This window comes from Bombus fervidus, chromosome 1, assembly GCF_041682495.2.
Source record: "Bombus fervidus isolate BK054 chromosome 1, iyBomFerv1, whole genome shotgun sequence".
In the NCBI taxonomy this organism is placed as follows: Eukaryota; Metazoa; Arthropoda; class Insecta; order Hymenoptera; family Apidae; genus Bombus; species Bombus fervidus.
In genome coordinates this window covers 12,204,883-12,221,191 of record NC_091517.1, presented here as the reverse complement: position 1 = coordinate 12,221,191, position 16,309 = coordinate 12,204,883, and the positions used below count along the sequence as shown (strand labels likewise).

The 16,309-nt window shown below is 24.6% G+C and overlaps 4 protein-coding genes across 6 annotated transcripts; 2 read left to right on the top strand and 2 right to left on the bottom strand.

Annotated features, from left to right (window-relative positions):
- Positions 1-246: 246 nt before the first annotated feature.
- On the bottom strand, positions 247-3,429 carry Dolk (Dolichol kinase). The gene is made up of 7 exons (XM_072001994.1): positions 3,261-3,429; positions 2,650-2,903; positions 2,222-2,442; positions 1,964-2,152; positions 1,680-1,889; positions 1,264-1,591; positions 247-1,052 (listed from the first exon to the last, which is right to left on the bottom strand). Exons 1-7 carry the CDS (start codon positions 3,338-3,340, stop codon positions 919-921), a joined length of 1,416 nt encoding a protein of 471 aa, XP_071858095.1. The 5' UTR covers positions 3,341-3,429; the 3' UTR covers positions 247-918.
- Positions 3,430-3,821: 392 nt separating this feature from the next.
- Positions 3,822-7,096, bottom strand: Pgi (glucose-6-phosphate isomerase). The gene is made up of 11 exons (XM_072001982.1): positions 6,883-7,096; positions 6,494-6,587; positions 6,134-6,325; positions 5,932-6,012; positions 5,636-5,851; positions 5,334-5,573; positions 5,039-5,219; positions 4,808-4,926; positions 4,494-4,722; positions 4,356-4,422; positions 3,822-4,282 (listed from the first exon to the last, which is right to left on the bottom strand). The coding sequence occupies exons 1-11, from the start codon at positions 7,011-7,013 to the stop codon at positions 4,159-4,161; spliced, it is 1,674 nt and encodes a 557-aa protein (XP_071858083.1). The 5' UTR covers positions 7,014-7,096; the 3' UTR covers positions 3,822-4,158.
- A 642-nt stretch (positions 7,097-7,738) lies between these two features.
- On the top strand, positions 7,739-8,796 carry E(r) (enhancer of rudimentary). Its single transcript, XM_072002169.1, has 3 exons — positions 7,739-7,962; positions 8,301-8,388; positions 8,518-8,796. The coding sequence occupies exons 1-3, from the start codon at positions 7,960-7,962 to the stop codon at positions 8,736-8,738; spliced, it is 312 nt and encodes a 103-aa protein (XP_071858270.1). The 5' UTR covers positions 7,739-7,959; the 3' UTR covers positions 8,739-8,796.
- A 1,092-nt stretch (positions 8,797-9,888) lies between these two features.
- On the top strand, positions 9,889-15,254 carry LOC139986537 (phospholipase DDHD1). 3 transcript variants are annotated; one of them, XM_072001954.1, is made up of 10 exons: positions 9,889-10,608; positions 11,310-11,624; positions 12,166-12,333; positions 12,424-12,552; positions 12,619-12,760; positions 12,861-12,967; positions 13,058-13,371; positions 13,491-13,776; positions 13,859-13,996; positions 14,093-15,254. In XM_072001954.1, exons 1-10 carry the CDS (start codon positions 10,545-10,547, stop codon positions 14,236-14,238), a joined length of 1,809 nt encoding a protein of 602 aa, XP_071858055.1. In that variant the 5' UTR covers positions 9,889-10,544; the 3' UTR covers positions 14,239-15,254. The 3 variants fall into 3 exon arrangements, with proteins under 3 accessions (XP_071858055.1, XP_071858063.1, XP_071858070.1); XM_072001962.1 differs by having other exon boundaries at positions 9,891-10,608; positions 13,862-13,996; XM_072001969.1 differs by having other exon boundaries at positions 9,893-10,102.
- The last annotated feature ends 1,055 nt before the right edge of the window (positions 15,255-16,309 follow it).

Sequence of the window (16,309 nt, the reverse complement as noted above, 5' to 3'; positions counted from 1 at the left end):
CTTTTTCAGACTCGTCCTCTTCTAAATATATAGCATACCTCATGGTAACTATATTATTTACCAGAAAAATTTGACATTAAGTAAGAATACGATATACTAATATAATACGAATTAATTACACTTTCAGATTACTGCAAGATTAACGCAAAAAAAGTTATTCCACTTTACAATAAACATTTATTTTTTCTTTTTTGTTTATTCTTTTCTGTAATTACTAAACAATAAAATATCAATAATACACATACATACAACTATAAAAATATTTTATTATCAGATTTTGTTTACAAACTCTTTCGAGTGAAATACAAAAATGCATCGGTAGGAATGAATAAATTACGCGTTACGGAATACCAAATTATGTGAGCCGTCGTAATAGTACAGGCATTCCACTCATCTTTTTTGAACAAATCAGATGATTAAATGCAATATCAAGCATAAAGTAGCTAGTGTTTCATGTGCTATTTTGTGTGTCAAACAAATTCATATACACATTTAATATAATATTTATATACAAATATGAACAATTTTATATAAATATTATTTAACATAACTTTCAACAGTAATATACATGAGTAAGATTTTTCTGTTATTCACTTGAAATATAAATTACAAAATAAATATTTCCAATAATGCATACATTTTTAAATGATATAAAACTATAGAGCTATATAATAATGAAATAGTATATAGTGCAAAACAAAACTTTTGACTAGTAACTAATTTTAAGTATTACTCGTAACAAAACAAATTAGTGTGAAAAAGGATGTTATATACAAGGAAATATGTACGTATCTTCAAATATAACGACACAAATAAAGAAATGAATTAAGGAAACACTACACATTTGGTCCACACTACATTGAACAATCAAATATGTTCAAATTTGTTTTAAAACAGTTACTGTTACCTATTGTTTGCTTAGACCATTAGACACATGTACATGAACAATGGTAATGCCAGATTGTCAACTTGATTTGTTTGTGCTTCAATAAATGACAACACAATACTCGATAATAAGCTTTGTAAAAATAACCAACCATTATCTACGTAGCCTATTAAAAAACATACATTAATTTTGTGATGTACCAATATATATTTTTTAAAAATAACAATTTTAATAATTAGTTATTTTAATCAGTATTTTATCAGACTTCTACAAGGATATTATTAAATATATTAAATATATTTAAATTTATATATATGTACAATATACATAAATTCAATTCATAAAAATTTGAGAGGAAAATTTTAAATAATACATACCCATAAATGCTAAAAGACATATTAATCCAATTTGGCTAAAAATGCAAGCAATTGTTCCTTCAACAGATTTATTCGAATTGGTCCATTTATGAAAACCCCATCTACTACCAACAAAACTAGCAGCAGTATCGCCCACACCAATTGTTAAGATACCACTAAGCAAAACTAATAATGAAAGATTGTTGGTAGGCATCCAAAGTGGGAAAGACAAACCACAGAGCAAATAGAGAGGTGTTAAAGAAATCAAATTATCTTTCTCATCAGCAAACACAGAAAATCCCTGCTGTAATAATTCTCCAAGAGGCGATATTTGTAAGTACCTCATCAACTAAAAAAGTAAAAAATTATCAATAGAAAATTTAAAAATATTATAAATATAAAATTCAAGAAAGCTTAGTTTCTTAAACTTGATATACCTCAAGAAATACAAACAGTCCCATTATTACACCACTAGCTAGATACAACAATATGCGTTCATATATTAAACCAGGTATATACACAAGTACAGCCAGTAAGTGAAACATTTTTCGAGTTGAAGATGTTGCTTGGAGATTTAATAATACCTGGTATGTGACAACTATTACACCTAGTACTAAACATAAAGCCCAGTATCCAATTAACATGATCTGCAATATTTGCAACTGTTAAAAATAATTTGATACTTATATAAGAAATACTGCAAAATTATTATTATGTGCACCTTATTTGTTTTATTACAAACGAAGTAAAATGTCCAGATTAGAGGGTTTTGATCCAATAAAATATACATTAATGGTAAGACTACAATCAATAAAAGTGTGATTGTCATTAAATAAAAATTTCTGGCTAAGCGAAACATTGGAAAATAACTAGATATTAAACATACTGATATCACATATAACATTGCAATCTGAAATTATAATTTTCAATTATTGATCACATCAAATTTATTATCTGTAGAAGATTTCCTTTAGAATACCTGTAAAATAACTGTTGCAATATCATCATCATGGATTGGTGGTAGATGATATCTTAGTGGCAAGTTTGTTACTACAGACATTAGAAATAAAATACATCCATGCATAACTGCTGTTGCTTCTCCAATTGTGAAACAACAAGGAAATGTAGACATCAATTGAAGAATACCCCATGTTCCTAAACTTCCGATACTTAAGCCCCATGTGACACTCACCAGTAATCCTGTTCTTATTTATCAATAAATAAAATAATTTGCTTTAACTAAAATAATATGATTTTATAAAATAGATAATGAATATTTACATAAAAAAGTTGATTTAAACAAATCATATTATAAGATAAAACTTAATATAATTTAACTTTAATTAATTCATAAAATATTAAATGATATTATTAACAATATAAAACAATATTTATAAATTGATATACCTTTATTTACTACAAGAAGGTATAGTAAGGATGTTATTATAGCTGGTAAAAAATATATAGCTTGAAAATCTTTAACTGTCACTTTCTCAGTTGACAATTTCAAATATAAACATATGGAACTAATAACAAGACCAATTCCCGTAAGACCCACAATGAGGCAGATTTCAGAGTAACTAGCACCTTCCTTTAATAGAGTTAAAATTGCACTTAAACCTACTAATGTTCCAAGCCATAGTCCACTGTCAGCTTTTATACTGAAAATATTTCTTAATGTTAATATTTTTATATGGAACTTAGCTGAAGATAAATCATCATAAAAACACTTTTATTATAATAATATACCACTATAGTTATAAATAAGTAGCATAAAATAGATCAAACACACTAGTAATTTATAATACATAATTGAATATTTTAGAGTATTTATATATACATTATTTATACATACAAAATATTTATATATTACAATATATTGAATAAAATTTAACATTACATAATTTTTAATGATATAAATACAAAATTTAAACATATTAAATAGTTAATATTCTTAAACAGATTTCTAGGTTAAGTCACGTTGATCTTTACATTTATACACTGAATAATAAACATACCGATGTTTTATGCCATTATCTTTCAAACTTTGCAATATCCTTTCTTCGAAGTGCCTGTATTTGTTTAAAAGAAATTCCATTATTAATAAGGTATTTAAAAAAAACTCGTTCTACACCATCAATAACCACACCCCCGATCTTCTAACACGGAAAAAGTATGAAGTGTGAATGGTTAAATGGTGTGATATCGTCTGGAAAGATGAAACACTTTTTCCGCCGTATATGGCGTATTGTATGCATGTATAGTAAAATATGCAGTACAATATATATACATATGTACATAATAAAATATAATAATAAGTAAATGACGAAATATCTTAAAATATAGATTCGCTTTGTTATCAATTTTAAAGCTTTATTTTATAATGTTTTATATTTTTTGCCTTTATGTGTAATATTTTTGTTAAATTTTGTCTCACATATTGTTATTAGAACGACATATAGTATACGTTTAAGACAAAATTATAATTAGATATTTAATATTGGATATTGAACTTAATATCAACATATTTGTTAATAACATAGGAACCAAGGTAATAAAAAAAAAAGAAACAGAAAAATATGATTATATTATTTATTAAATACATATTTATAAAAATTATAGAATAATATCATAAAAATAAAACAACAGATTATTATTTCGATAAATAATTTTTTCATCATTTAACAATTTGCGGTGTCATCTTATATCTTTCACTTACAGTGATTTAATAAGTGTACTGATATGATTAAAAACTTCTTGATACTACAATTTGTGATAAGAATCAGTAAATGAACATTAAAAAATTATATTTCTATAACAACTTGTATATACTTTAACAAGAATTTGATTGTAACAATTGACAATTACTACTTTATTGTACCTCAATTATTTATTTTATATCATTTGAGGAACTTTTTACGAGCTATGATTTTTAGCAAATGCGATCAACCCGTTTGTTGATGAATCATGGTTTGTAACTGCTTGAGTACTTTCTAATTCAGGTTCAATTACCTTTGCCAACTGCTTTCCTAATTCAACACTATTAAAATAAAATTATATATTTTTACATATTTCAAAGTTTTCAAGTATTCAACGATGAAGTTATTACTTACCCCCATTGATCAAAGGAATTGATATCCCAAATAATCCCTTGCACGAAGATTTTATGCTCGTACATTGCTTTAAACATAAATTACGATTAAACTGAATGATACATTTAAATGATATATTAATATATGCATTAAATTTACCAATCAAAGCTCCAAGAATAAAAGGCGTTATTTTCTTAAGAAGAATAGTATTGGTTGGTCTATTTCCCTCAAACATCTTATGTGGTAATAATAGATTTATTTGCTCAGGGTTCATTCCTGCTTTTTGCAATTCAGTTCGTGCTTCATTCTCATTTTTTCCTTTCATCAAAGCTTCGGTTTGTGCAAAACAATTTGCAAGCAATATTTTGTGATGGAGATTTCCTTGAACCTAAATTAAGAATGTCTTATTACCTGCTATTATATTAAAACTTTCTTTTCGAATGATAGTTTCCAATTATTAATTATAATAATACCTTATTATGTGACTGTATTGGAATTAAAAAATCAGCAGGGACAAGTCTAGTACCCTGATGTAGTAACTGGTAAAATGCATGTTGTCCATTAGTACCTGGTTCTCCCCACACAATTGGACCTTAAATATTTAATTCTTTTTTCACATTAACTGAATAAAGCACTTATAATACTTAATTAGAGAAAATAAAAAACTGTATTTTTTTTTGGACATATAAATATAAAATATTTACCAGTACTGTAATTTACAATTTTCCCTGCACGAGTAACATATTTTCCATTACTTTCCATATCTCCTTGTTGAAAATAAGCAGCAAACCTATGTAAGTATTGATCATATGGTAATAATGCATGTGTTTCAGCTTTGTAAAAATTATGGTACCATATTCCAAGAAGAGCTAATATAACTGGTGCCTATAAGTAATGTTTTATTAAATACACAACAAAATTCGATGATTCAATATTTTTCTCAAAACATTAAAAAGATATAATTATAATATTACAAACAAAGATTAAGAATATACTTACATTTTTCTCCAATGGAGCACTACAGAAATGTTGATCCATAAAATATGCACCGCTCAATAATTTTTCAAAATTTTCAAATCCAATAGACAAACAGATTGATAAACCAATAGCTGACCATAACGAATAACGTCCTCCAACCCAGTCCCAAAATCCAAACATATTTTTTTCATCAATACCAAATTCTTTCACTTTTTGATTATTAGTAGACAATGCAACAAAATGACGTGCAACTGCTGCAGGCTATATAAAAATAAGTATATTTTATATACCACTAAATTTAAGATTGTTATTTCATTACTCACATCTTTTAAAGCATCCAAAAGCCATATTTTAGCAGAAGTGGCATTTGTAATCGTCTCTTGAGTAGTAAATGTTTTCGATGCTATTATAAAAAGAGTTGTTTCTGGATTCAACTTTTTCAAAGTTTCAGCAATATGGGTTCCATCTATGTTACTAACAAAATGAACTCGTGGTCCAACATGAAATGCTTTTAATGCTTCAGTTACCATTAAAGGACCCTATATATATAAATATATAGCTATATGAATAAAAGAGGAATCAATTTATATATCTTATGATCACAATTTATATAACATACCAAATCTGAACCACCAATTCCAATATTAACAACATCTTCAATTGGTTTACCAGTAAAACCTTTCCATTGTTTTGAAAGAATCTATATAATATAAAAAAATTAATATTATATACAAAGTTATTACTTCTGAAAGTTAAAAATAAAATATAAAACTATCTTATATATATATTTTATAATGGAGATATATATATATAAATTTTACCTCATTAGTAAATTGTTTCATGTGATTTAATACAGCATTCACTTCTGGCATAACATCTTTACCATCAACTAATATTGGTTTGTTAAGTCTATTGCGCAAAGCAATATGTAAAACTGCTCTATTCTCTGTGAAATTAATTTTCTCTCCATCAAACATGGCATCTCTTGCGGCTTCTATTTCACGTGCTCGTGCCTTAAAATTTACAAAATATATTATAATTGCGAATATAATAAATTATTACATAGCATTTAAATATATTTAAATATAAATATAAATATTAAATATATTTAAATATAAATTTCTTCTTATTATAATTAATGCAATATAAATTTAATACTTGTACAATATTATAATACATACTAATTGCAATAACAGTTGCAATGCTTCTTCAGTAAGCCGATTCTTAGAATAATCAAGTAAAATTGGCCCATCATCAGGAGTAGGAATTTCTAGACTAATTAATAAATTAAATATCGTTAAAATGATCGTTATATAAAATCATATTACAATTATTTTCCACAATATTTTAATGTGGAAGGTATTCCGTTATTGTATATGAAATTGAGCGAAAGAAATATTTCAAGAAAAAAATCACAACTATATAAAATAATACGTAAAATAGAATTGCTTTTTTTCATTTTAATCTCATAAACAATTCAGACAAAGATTTTTACAATAATCTCATTTTATTAAAGCAAACAACCTTCGGGTCATCTCAAGGTCATATATCAAGGATTAATAAAACTCACCTAAAGTTTTCGAAGCGTTTAGGATTTTGTTGAAAAAGATCATATATTTTAATTTTTGAACCATTAGTATCAAAATATTGTTGCAACTTAGTCCATGCTGCTTCGATGGTCAATTCTGGTTTCGGTTTCATTTTTTTAATTTGAGAAAACCGCGCTGACAGTGTGAAATCCAAACTCGTGCTCTGTGGCTCTATGCGACGTCGACTACTCACGTATAAAGTTAATTCAAGACGTGCCAACATTTCTTGTATGTTCAAGCTGCTTCTCAACGTAATCTCTCATAAAAACGGTGTGTGAAGAATATCTTTCAAAAAACTATCATACTATAATTGCATTATATATAAATATAAATCTTAATATTTTAATTTTGCAAATACACGCAAACTTTTAACAAATATTCATTAAATACTACTTAATGTACAATAAATTTAATATGATTTAAAATGAGTTTGATAATGTTAAAGAAATAAAGGATTTTTATCGTATAGATTTTGATAAAATTTTCTTAATATTTTTAATTAGTATTATATATAAAAATGGAATAAAGAACAATAAAATTTTGCTGAATAAATTGAATAATATACATTTCTTTAATATAACAGGTAATTTTGCATTCAATATTCTTAACATAATTTATTTATCGTAATCAAATATATTTAATATATTTAACTACTAAATCATTAAGTTTAATCATATAGTCTTGTAGTTTTTCATTCGTTTTTAGGATTTTCACATTTCTTTAAAAACTCGACGTTAATTTCAAAATTTATATTTAAACATAACATGAATGTTAAACATGTGGAACGTAAATTGAACCATGAGATATACAAGGAACGAAGGAACAATACGATATGTTCCCACTGAACTGATGTATGTTCCAAATTCCAAGTTCCAAGTGAATCAAGTGTTATTATCGAAAACTCTAGAGTCGAAATTTTGAGGTTGCTTTCTGAAGGGATTTCGACGTTTTATTTTTTTTATTGCGTGGAATTATTGTGGTAAAAGTGATAAAAATTGCGAAAAAGTTAAACGCCGCTAAAATCATATAACTGAGTTGTTCTTAATTCAAGAGCAAAAATGGTAATTGACTTTTGTTTTGACTACTTTAAGTTATGTCAAACTTTTGATATTTATTTATTTGAAACTTAAATTTCTTTTCACGTTAATAGTTATAAATATACAAATGTTTTAACCAAGTTAAAATTATTACACAGTTTATAGCAAATTTTAGATACCATAGTATCTTTATGTTAAAATACATATGTGTACCTATGTCTTTTTACACTGAGGCACGAAGAATGTAAATATTTACTCTTTTGAAATATTATAACCAATAAGTATTTAAAAATGAAAAATTATTTAGTACAGTGTATACATTAAAATAACTAAATTGCAATATTTGTTTTTATCTGTTATAGTCTCACACAATATTGCTTGTACAACCAGGTAATAGACCTGAAACAAGAACATACTCTGATTATGAAAGTGTTAACGAATGTATGGAAGGTAAGGATATTCTATATTGTAGTTAAAACTTAGTAATTTTTTAATTGAATCACAGAATATTTAATTATATATCAAATATATATATACATGATATAAATACAGGAAAATAAGCTTGATTTTTTAATACAGGTGTATGCAAGATTTATGAAGAACATTTAAAAAGGCGAAATCCAAATACGCCAACTATAACATACGATATCAGTCAATTGTTTGATTTTGTTGATCAACTTACAGATTTATCATGTCTTGTTTATCAAAAATCCACAAACACATATGCCCCATACAATAAGGATTGGATTAAGGAAAAGATATATGTTTTACTACGTCGAGCTGCAGGTCATGGGAAATAATTAATGAATAAATGTACATCTATAATTTTGTGTATAATAAAAATTACTTTTAAGTAAAGATCTATATTAAAATTTTTAATAATAAATATATAACGTGCAGAAAAACTGTACTATTGTATAATCACATACTATAGAACAATCTCCTTAATATTATTTTTAGTGATGATATAATTTCTTATTTCACATATATGTGTATTTATAATAAAATAGTTATGTGGTTTTTTTTTTAAACTTGTATTATTTTTAAATGAATGTGAATATATGTATTAGTTCAATGAAATATATATTTCTCTTAACATTAAAGAAATTTTATTAAAGAAATAAAATGAATTTATATTATTTTTTAAATAATAATAATTCGTTCGAAAAAATGTACATTAATTCTTATATAAATACATGAAATTATAAATATTCAACATTTATTATTCATTTAACTTTTACAAAATAGAATAATAGAATATATGTATGTAAGTAATGTTAAAGTATCATTAATAGAATAAATCAAATTTTTAAAAAATTATATTTATATGTATGTTACACAAAAGATGTATTTAATATTATCTAATTCTATTTAAAAATTTATCTAAGAAAACAATAGTTATTTGCCTGGTATCAATGAGAGTGAATAATGAGATAACACATTGTATATAAAATAACCAATAATTCTTTTGCATAATACATAAGAAACAATTGGAAAAACTAACATTTTATATGCATATTTTTCATTATGTACGTTTTCAATTTACGTATGAATAAATTTGTAAAAGAATCTGGTTTGTACAAGATGAAATTATCATTCTGTTATAAAAATTAAGGCAAATGATAGTGCGTATTCGTATTAAGTTCAATATAACATTGCGTTAAATGTAATAATTAAATATCAAAAATGAAAAATATGCAATTTTTACAAAATATATTATATTGTATTTAATAATAATCTAGACCTATATATAAATGTAAATTTTACAAACAAGTTGTATGTATACAGTAATACGTTTCAATTTATTTTTTATTTTTTATATGATAATTTTTACAAAATATATTATATTGTATTTAATAATAATCTAGACCTATATATAAATGTAAATTTTACAAACAAGTTGTATGTATACAGTAATACGTTTCAATTTATTTTTTATTTTTTACATGATTCATATGCATTAGTAATAAGCACGTTGTATCCAATCACTCGTAAGTATATGCGCTTATGCATACATCTATATATATAACTATATATCTCTATATACATATAGACTGGTACATAGTAATATAAAAGTACGTATGAATTGTACATATCGCATACTGTTTTACGCATTGCGTTTATACATCAGCTGTCTACCATTAAATGCAGTGGTTTTGACGAAGTACGAAATTGGAGTTATATAAGATAACGAAACGTGAATAAGTTTGTTTGTTGAGACCCAAGTCCTAAAAATCAGTTTTGAGATAACGTCCAACTACTGTAGAGAACGATTGCCAGTTCGTCAATCAGCTCTCAACGTTGCATTTACTCGTGAACGAGACACCTTTATATTTTAATAAACGATACCATCATAGGAATTATCCTTTATAAATACCAATAAAACAATTTATAATATTTTCTACTGACAGACTGTGGATTTTGTGTTATAAATAAATTTTTATCGATGACAAGTGTTCAGTAGTGTCTAACGTTAATTCTGATAAAAATTATTGCTCTTTGTACGTGTCAGATGTTACAAAAAAGTTGATATGACATAAAATATTGCAACATTTTTTAATCAGATGATTTAGAAAATATCCTGTGATTATTACATAAGTGACAGGATGTCTGACAAGATTGAAATTGATCCTTTTAGTGAAACACCTCTGGAATCTCAAAATTGCGAAGGTAAAGTTATTAATTATTTAAGATTGTCTTTGCAAATAACTTAAACGTTATTCATTATACAAATTTGGCGAACTATTAAAAGAATCTATTATTTAGTGTATCTGTCGTCAATAAGGAGCAATTCGTATGCTCAGAATATCTATAATACGTATAAGTATCTATATATGTACTCGATACGTGCAGTCGATATAAAGAAGAATTTTTAAATTATGCAAAGTTACTGCAAATTGTAATATCTATAATATCTGATAAAAAAATCTTTCTATATGTTTATCATATCTAATAAACCTAAAACTCACTTTAATATAATTTAATGAAACCTATAGAAATTTAATAATAATTTATCAATTTTATAAACTATTAATGAAATATATATATATTTGACATCTTACTTGATGGTGTTCAATTTATATCTTTGTAATACATATAATTTAAACATACATACTTCTCATGTATTACAATTTATTAAATTAAAATATACTAATAATGACTGTGTGTGAATCTTTTATTTCACATTTTTTGTTATTGCATGTTATATAATTTGACATTGTTTGTAAATAATAAACTGAAAGATTAAAAATTATAACATTATATCTTTTTAACCAAAGTTTTTAGTAAGTTTTATATTTTATTAAATAATAAAAATTATATGTACCATGTTAAATTTATTTTATTCTAATTCCAAATTTTAATGTTTAAAGGAATTCCAGAAACTACCAAAGAATTAAATTCAAAGGATAACTCACAAAATATAATAAATGAATTAACATATGTAGAACCTTTAACTGCAGAACAAATACGATGGTTTTATAGAGATGGTGTAGATAAAAGATGGGTAGAATTCTGTGGATATGATAGCTTAAGAATTGAATATGCTTGGCAAAATTATCAAAATGTCCTTAGTAAAAGTAATAATATAACCAACAATCCACCTTCTGTTGAAAAAATTGTAGTTAGAGGAGGAATGTACGATGTGGAACTAGATAAAATGAAATGTGTTTCAATATATTGTACAGGTATATGTTTTATTTAGCTTCAATCTCATATTTCATTATTTTTTTAATATAATTTTACAAAATATAAAATAACTAAAATAATTCAAGCTTATATTTAATTATTTCATATTACATTTCACATTCTAAATGAATTACAAATTTCTTTATTGTATATAATATTTTAATTTAATTTGAGTAATAACATTCACTTTTATTTATGGGTACTAATTATTATGTCTACCATAAAAATCAATCAATTTGTTCTTAAATCTATTATAATTAATTTCATTTAACCATGATTAATGTAATCAGAGTATAAGGTGAGTGTTATATGTATATTGTATTGTAATTTTTTTTCAATTTCTATGTGTATTTCAGATAGAGAAATTTTTATGCACGAAAATATTTTTATGATTTTTTCACTTTTAAATTAAAAATATTTCATTAAATAAGTAAAAAAATAATACATTAAATTTTTAATTAATTGAATAGCTATACATATATTGTATGTATATGGTTTTGTTTAAATAAATGTAATCATCAGTTTTAATTTTATTTAAAGGTGAAGAATGGGAAATTATGAGAGGAACTTGGTATTATGATGGTAGTTGGTTACCTTTAGAGGCAGAACAAGCTAAAATTATAGAAGAAGTTCATCTTAATCTTTTTCAAAAGCAAAATTCTGATCAATCCACTTCAACATATGATACACCTTCTCACTCTTACGAAGGTATGAATTTTGATTTTAATTATATATTATTTTCTGTAATAGTATATATACAATGTAATATAATAAGAAATTAAATTCTTGTATTTTTAGTGTTACACACGGAACATTTTTCTGAATTTCATGTTGACTGGCATAGTATAAATGATGTAGTATTATATAGCGAATATAGGCATAAAAAATTAATGCGTAGTGTTACATCAAAATTAGGTTTTGCAAAAAGTAAGTATTTTAAAAATATATAATTATTATTAAAAATTTATGCATTACTTATAATGGTTTTTATAGCAACAGGTTATCAATTAAGAAGAGGATATAAAATCGCTGCTGTAAAGGAAGATAAACCTCATGATATTGATCATATAATTTTTGTAGTTCATGGAATTGGTCAAAAAGGAGATACTGGAAAAATTATTCGTAATACAACATTGTATGTAGAAAATATAATTAACGATTATAATATACTATATGCAATTGATACCATATAAAAGTTTTAAGAAATTAATCTATTGTATTTAATATTTAAATAGGTTTAGAGACTGTGTAGATTGGTTGAAACAAAAATATTTTCCTAACTCTAACTATAGAATAGAATTTTTCCCTGTCGAATGGCGTTCATCATTAAAACTTGATGGAGGTAAAAAACCGATATACAATTTCTCTAACTAATTTTTAGATTTTTACATTTTTTTAAATAGCATCTTGTATTTAATGAAAATTATTTTAGGTATAGTAGAAGCTATCACCCCCTTTAGTGTGGTAAGCATACGACACTTATTAAATACATCAGCAATGGATATTCTCTACTACACAAGTCCTCTTTATGGAGGGGAAGTAAGAGCTGGATTACAAAAAGAGTTAAATAGATTATACTTTATGTTTACTAGTCGTCATCCTGGTTGGAAAGGGAAAGTTTCAATTTTAGCACATTCTTTGGGATGTGTAATTGTTTATGACATTGTCACAGGCTGGATGGCTCCAGATACAAGACCTCCATCTCCAGAAACGCAAGAAGTTTTAAAACAACGATTACAATTCCCCGTAGGTGTTATTAATAATTGCATATTATTTATACAATATAAGATATTTATATACAATAAGAATAATTCAATATAGTGTAATATTAAAGAATTTTAGTTTAAATATTTTCATAATTCCAGATTGAAAATTTATTTTGTTTGGGTTCCCCATTATCAGTATTTCTTGTATTACGTACACCTTCTCCATCCAACAAAACAGATGTGATGCCTCAAGGTTTATGCAAAAGATTTTACAATATATTTCACTGGTCTGATCCTGTAGCTTATAGAATGGAGCCACTTTTAGAAAGGGGATATAGCAAAATTGAACCTGTTCTAATTCCGCCATATGGAGGAGTTGATGGTCAACAAACAGAGCAGTCACCACCAACAATGAGTAATGCTGATCAAAATTGTTCTCTTATAGGTATATCAGATAGTTTCTATTTATTTTCAGAGTGATAGTTTTCATTTGGTTTAATGTCTAAACAATTTAAAATATTTAATAGCAGATAATGATGAAAAAGAAGAAAATTCAGTAGATATGTCTAATCGTGCACCAGACAAAGGTTGGAGTCTTTGGGGCTTAGTCCGTGCTGGTTGGAATGTTAAAAAAGATGTTTCTGCACCTATCCAACCAGGTCAAGGTAAAAATATTACATTAATTTTTAATTAATCTAATAATGATAAAAGTTATTCAATAAAAGGTATATAATTAAATATCTTTTTACTCTTTTTGTTAGAATTAACAGAACGATTGGATTATGTACTTCGAGCAAGTTTAGGAAGAAATTATTTTTACACATTAGCAGCACATACAACATATTGGAGTAACTACGATGTAGCTTATTTTGTGCTAACAAGACTTTTTCCAACATTAGAAACATGATGTTGGTTTGTATGTGTAGAATGAAACCAGTCAGATTCTGTTAAAATTTACTAGTCCATTGTAGGCCTTTAAAACTTAATATTGGAAGTAGGCCTACCACCAAAACAATCTGTGATAATGAAAAAAACGATACAATAATATTATAGATTCTATGTAATCGTTTTATATCGTTCGTATAATTTAAGATTAATGTGGTCGAGTTTCACAATTAAAAAGTTGAAACGAGATTTTACATATTCTATAAGGTACCTCATTTACATGCAGTATATTAACATAGTTAATTAAACGATTGTTTAAATAATTTCATCTAATTAGTAAATTTTTCATCATTAAAAAGATATATTTTATAATCTATGTTGAATATGCAAATATAGTTTATGTAAAATATTTATTTAAATTACTATAACATATTATTGAAAAGTATATCTTTCAAAAATTTGTATTATACAAGTTAACTGAAAAATTATTAGTTATATTTATTTTTTAGATAGAGAAGTTATATTTTAGATCTTAAAATAGCATTAAAATTGTGCTTTAAGCAACGCTAAAACGTCATAATTAACTATCATAATAATATAAGATCATAAATCTATATTATAAGAGTTTGAAAAATCCTTTTGCGTTCAATAATTTAATATTTTTTTTATATATCTTCATAACTAATATCAATACGAAATTGTAGTTCTACTTTCTGTTACATGTGTACATACTTTTGTATATTTTATATTGTTTATTAATATGTTATGTATTATATATTATTTATATGTTAGGTAAAGAAAAACAGAAATGTATTTAATCAAATTTTAATTAATTATTTTGACTTATTTAAAATTATTGATTGAGACCGACATGCGTTAAATATTTTATTTCTTTGTTAAAATAATCTTTTATTTTGCTATAAAAAATGAAACTCGTCCTATGTACTGAAAGTTTCCTTAAAATAAGAGAAAAAATATTTGATTAATTGTATCAACCAAGGTCGATCCATAAAACATATAAATGATATCAATATGTTATCTTTGTAGCTTCGAATAGGAAAGGATAATAATTTATTATTATCTTCTAATACTTATTAAATGATCGAATTTCCCGTTAAGAAAACAGAAAATTTTTCATAATACGTTAGAAAGACTACTTTATTAATACTATTTCCATTGTATAGTCTTTTTTCTATTTCATTACACATATTAAATTCCGTTATTTTAGCAAAATTTTATAGATAATTTGATATTAAATATTAATTCTATTTATATTATATCATTTATGCCATAAGTGAAAAAATATCTTTATTACATATTCTTTATATAAAAAATTATACATATATGAAATATGAAACATTAGTGACCGGTATTGTTATATATATTTCTTTTATCATATATTAAAAATTCAAACCATATGTGAACAAAGAACAAAATTTATTTTATCAATGTATCTAAATTTTGTTGACATATTTTTCTGATATTATAATCATATAAGTATTATTATAATCATAAGTAATATTTACGTATTATGTAAATGTGTTCATATCATAATGTTATATACTTATCAGTTTTTAGAAAATTTAATAATGGTGCACTTTTTAATGACTATTATGTAACAAAAATTTTTAAGGAGCTTTGTCTATAATACACAATTTGGTAGCATGACAATAATATTAACTATTCCAAAAATAAATATCATATCAAATTTTAAAAATTAGAGTACATAATAGGCATGTAGGAAAAAGCCTCCAAATCATAGTGCAAATGTTAAATAAAATAAATAAATTAAAATTATAGTATCAATAATAAAACATATACAGTCTTTTATTGAAAAAATTTAAAATTTAACATTTTAATAAAATATTTAATAGCATGACATACACACACCGACACATACATATGTACATGTGTATATACGATATATATACATATATATGCGATGCCAAAGTTGCTAGGTATAATTAAATTTTATTTAATTTTAAATATTTATCCATTAAAAATATATATAAATATATAAATACATTTATATGTTAATAAACATATTTTTTCTTAGAATGAAGAAGAGGATTTCATTTATTCCTACACATCTA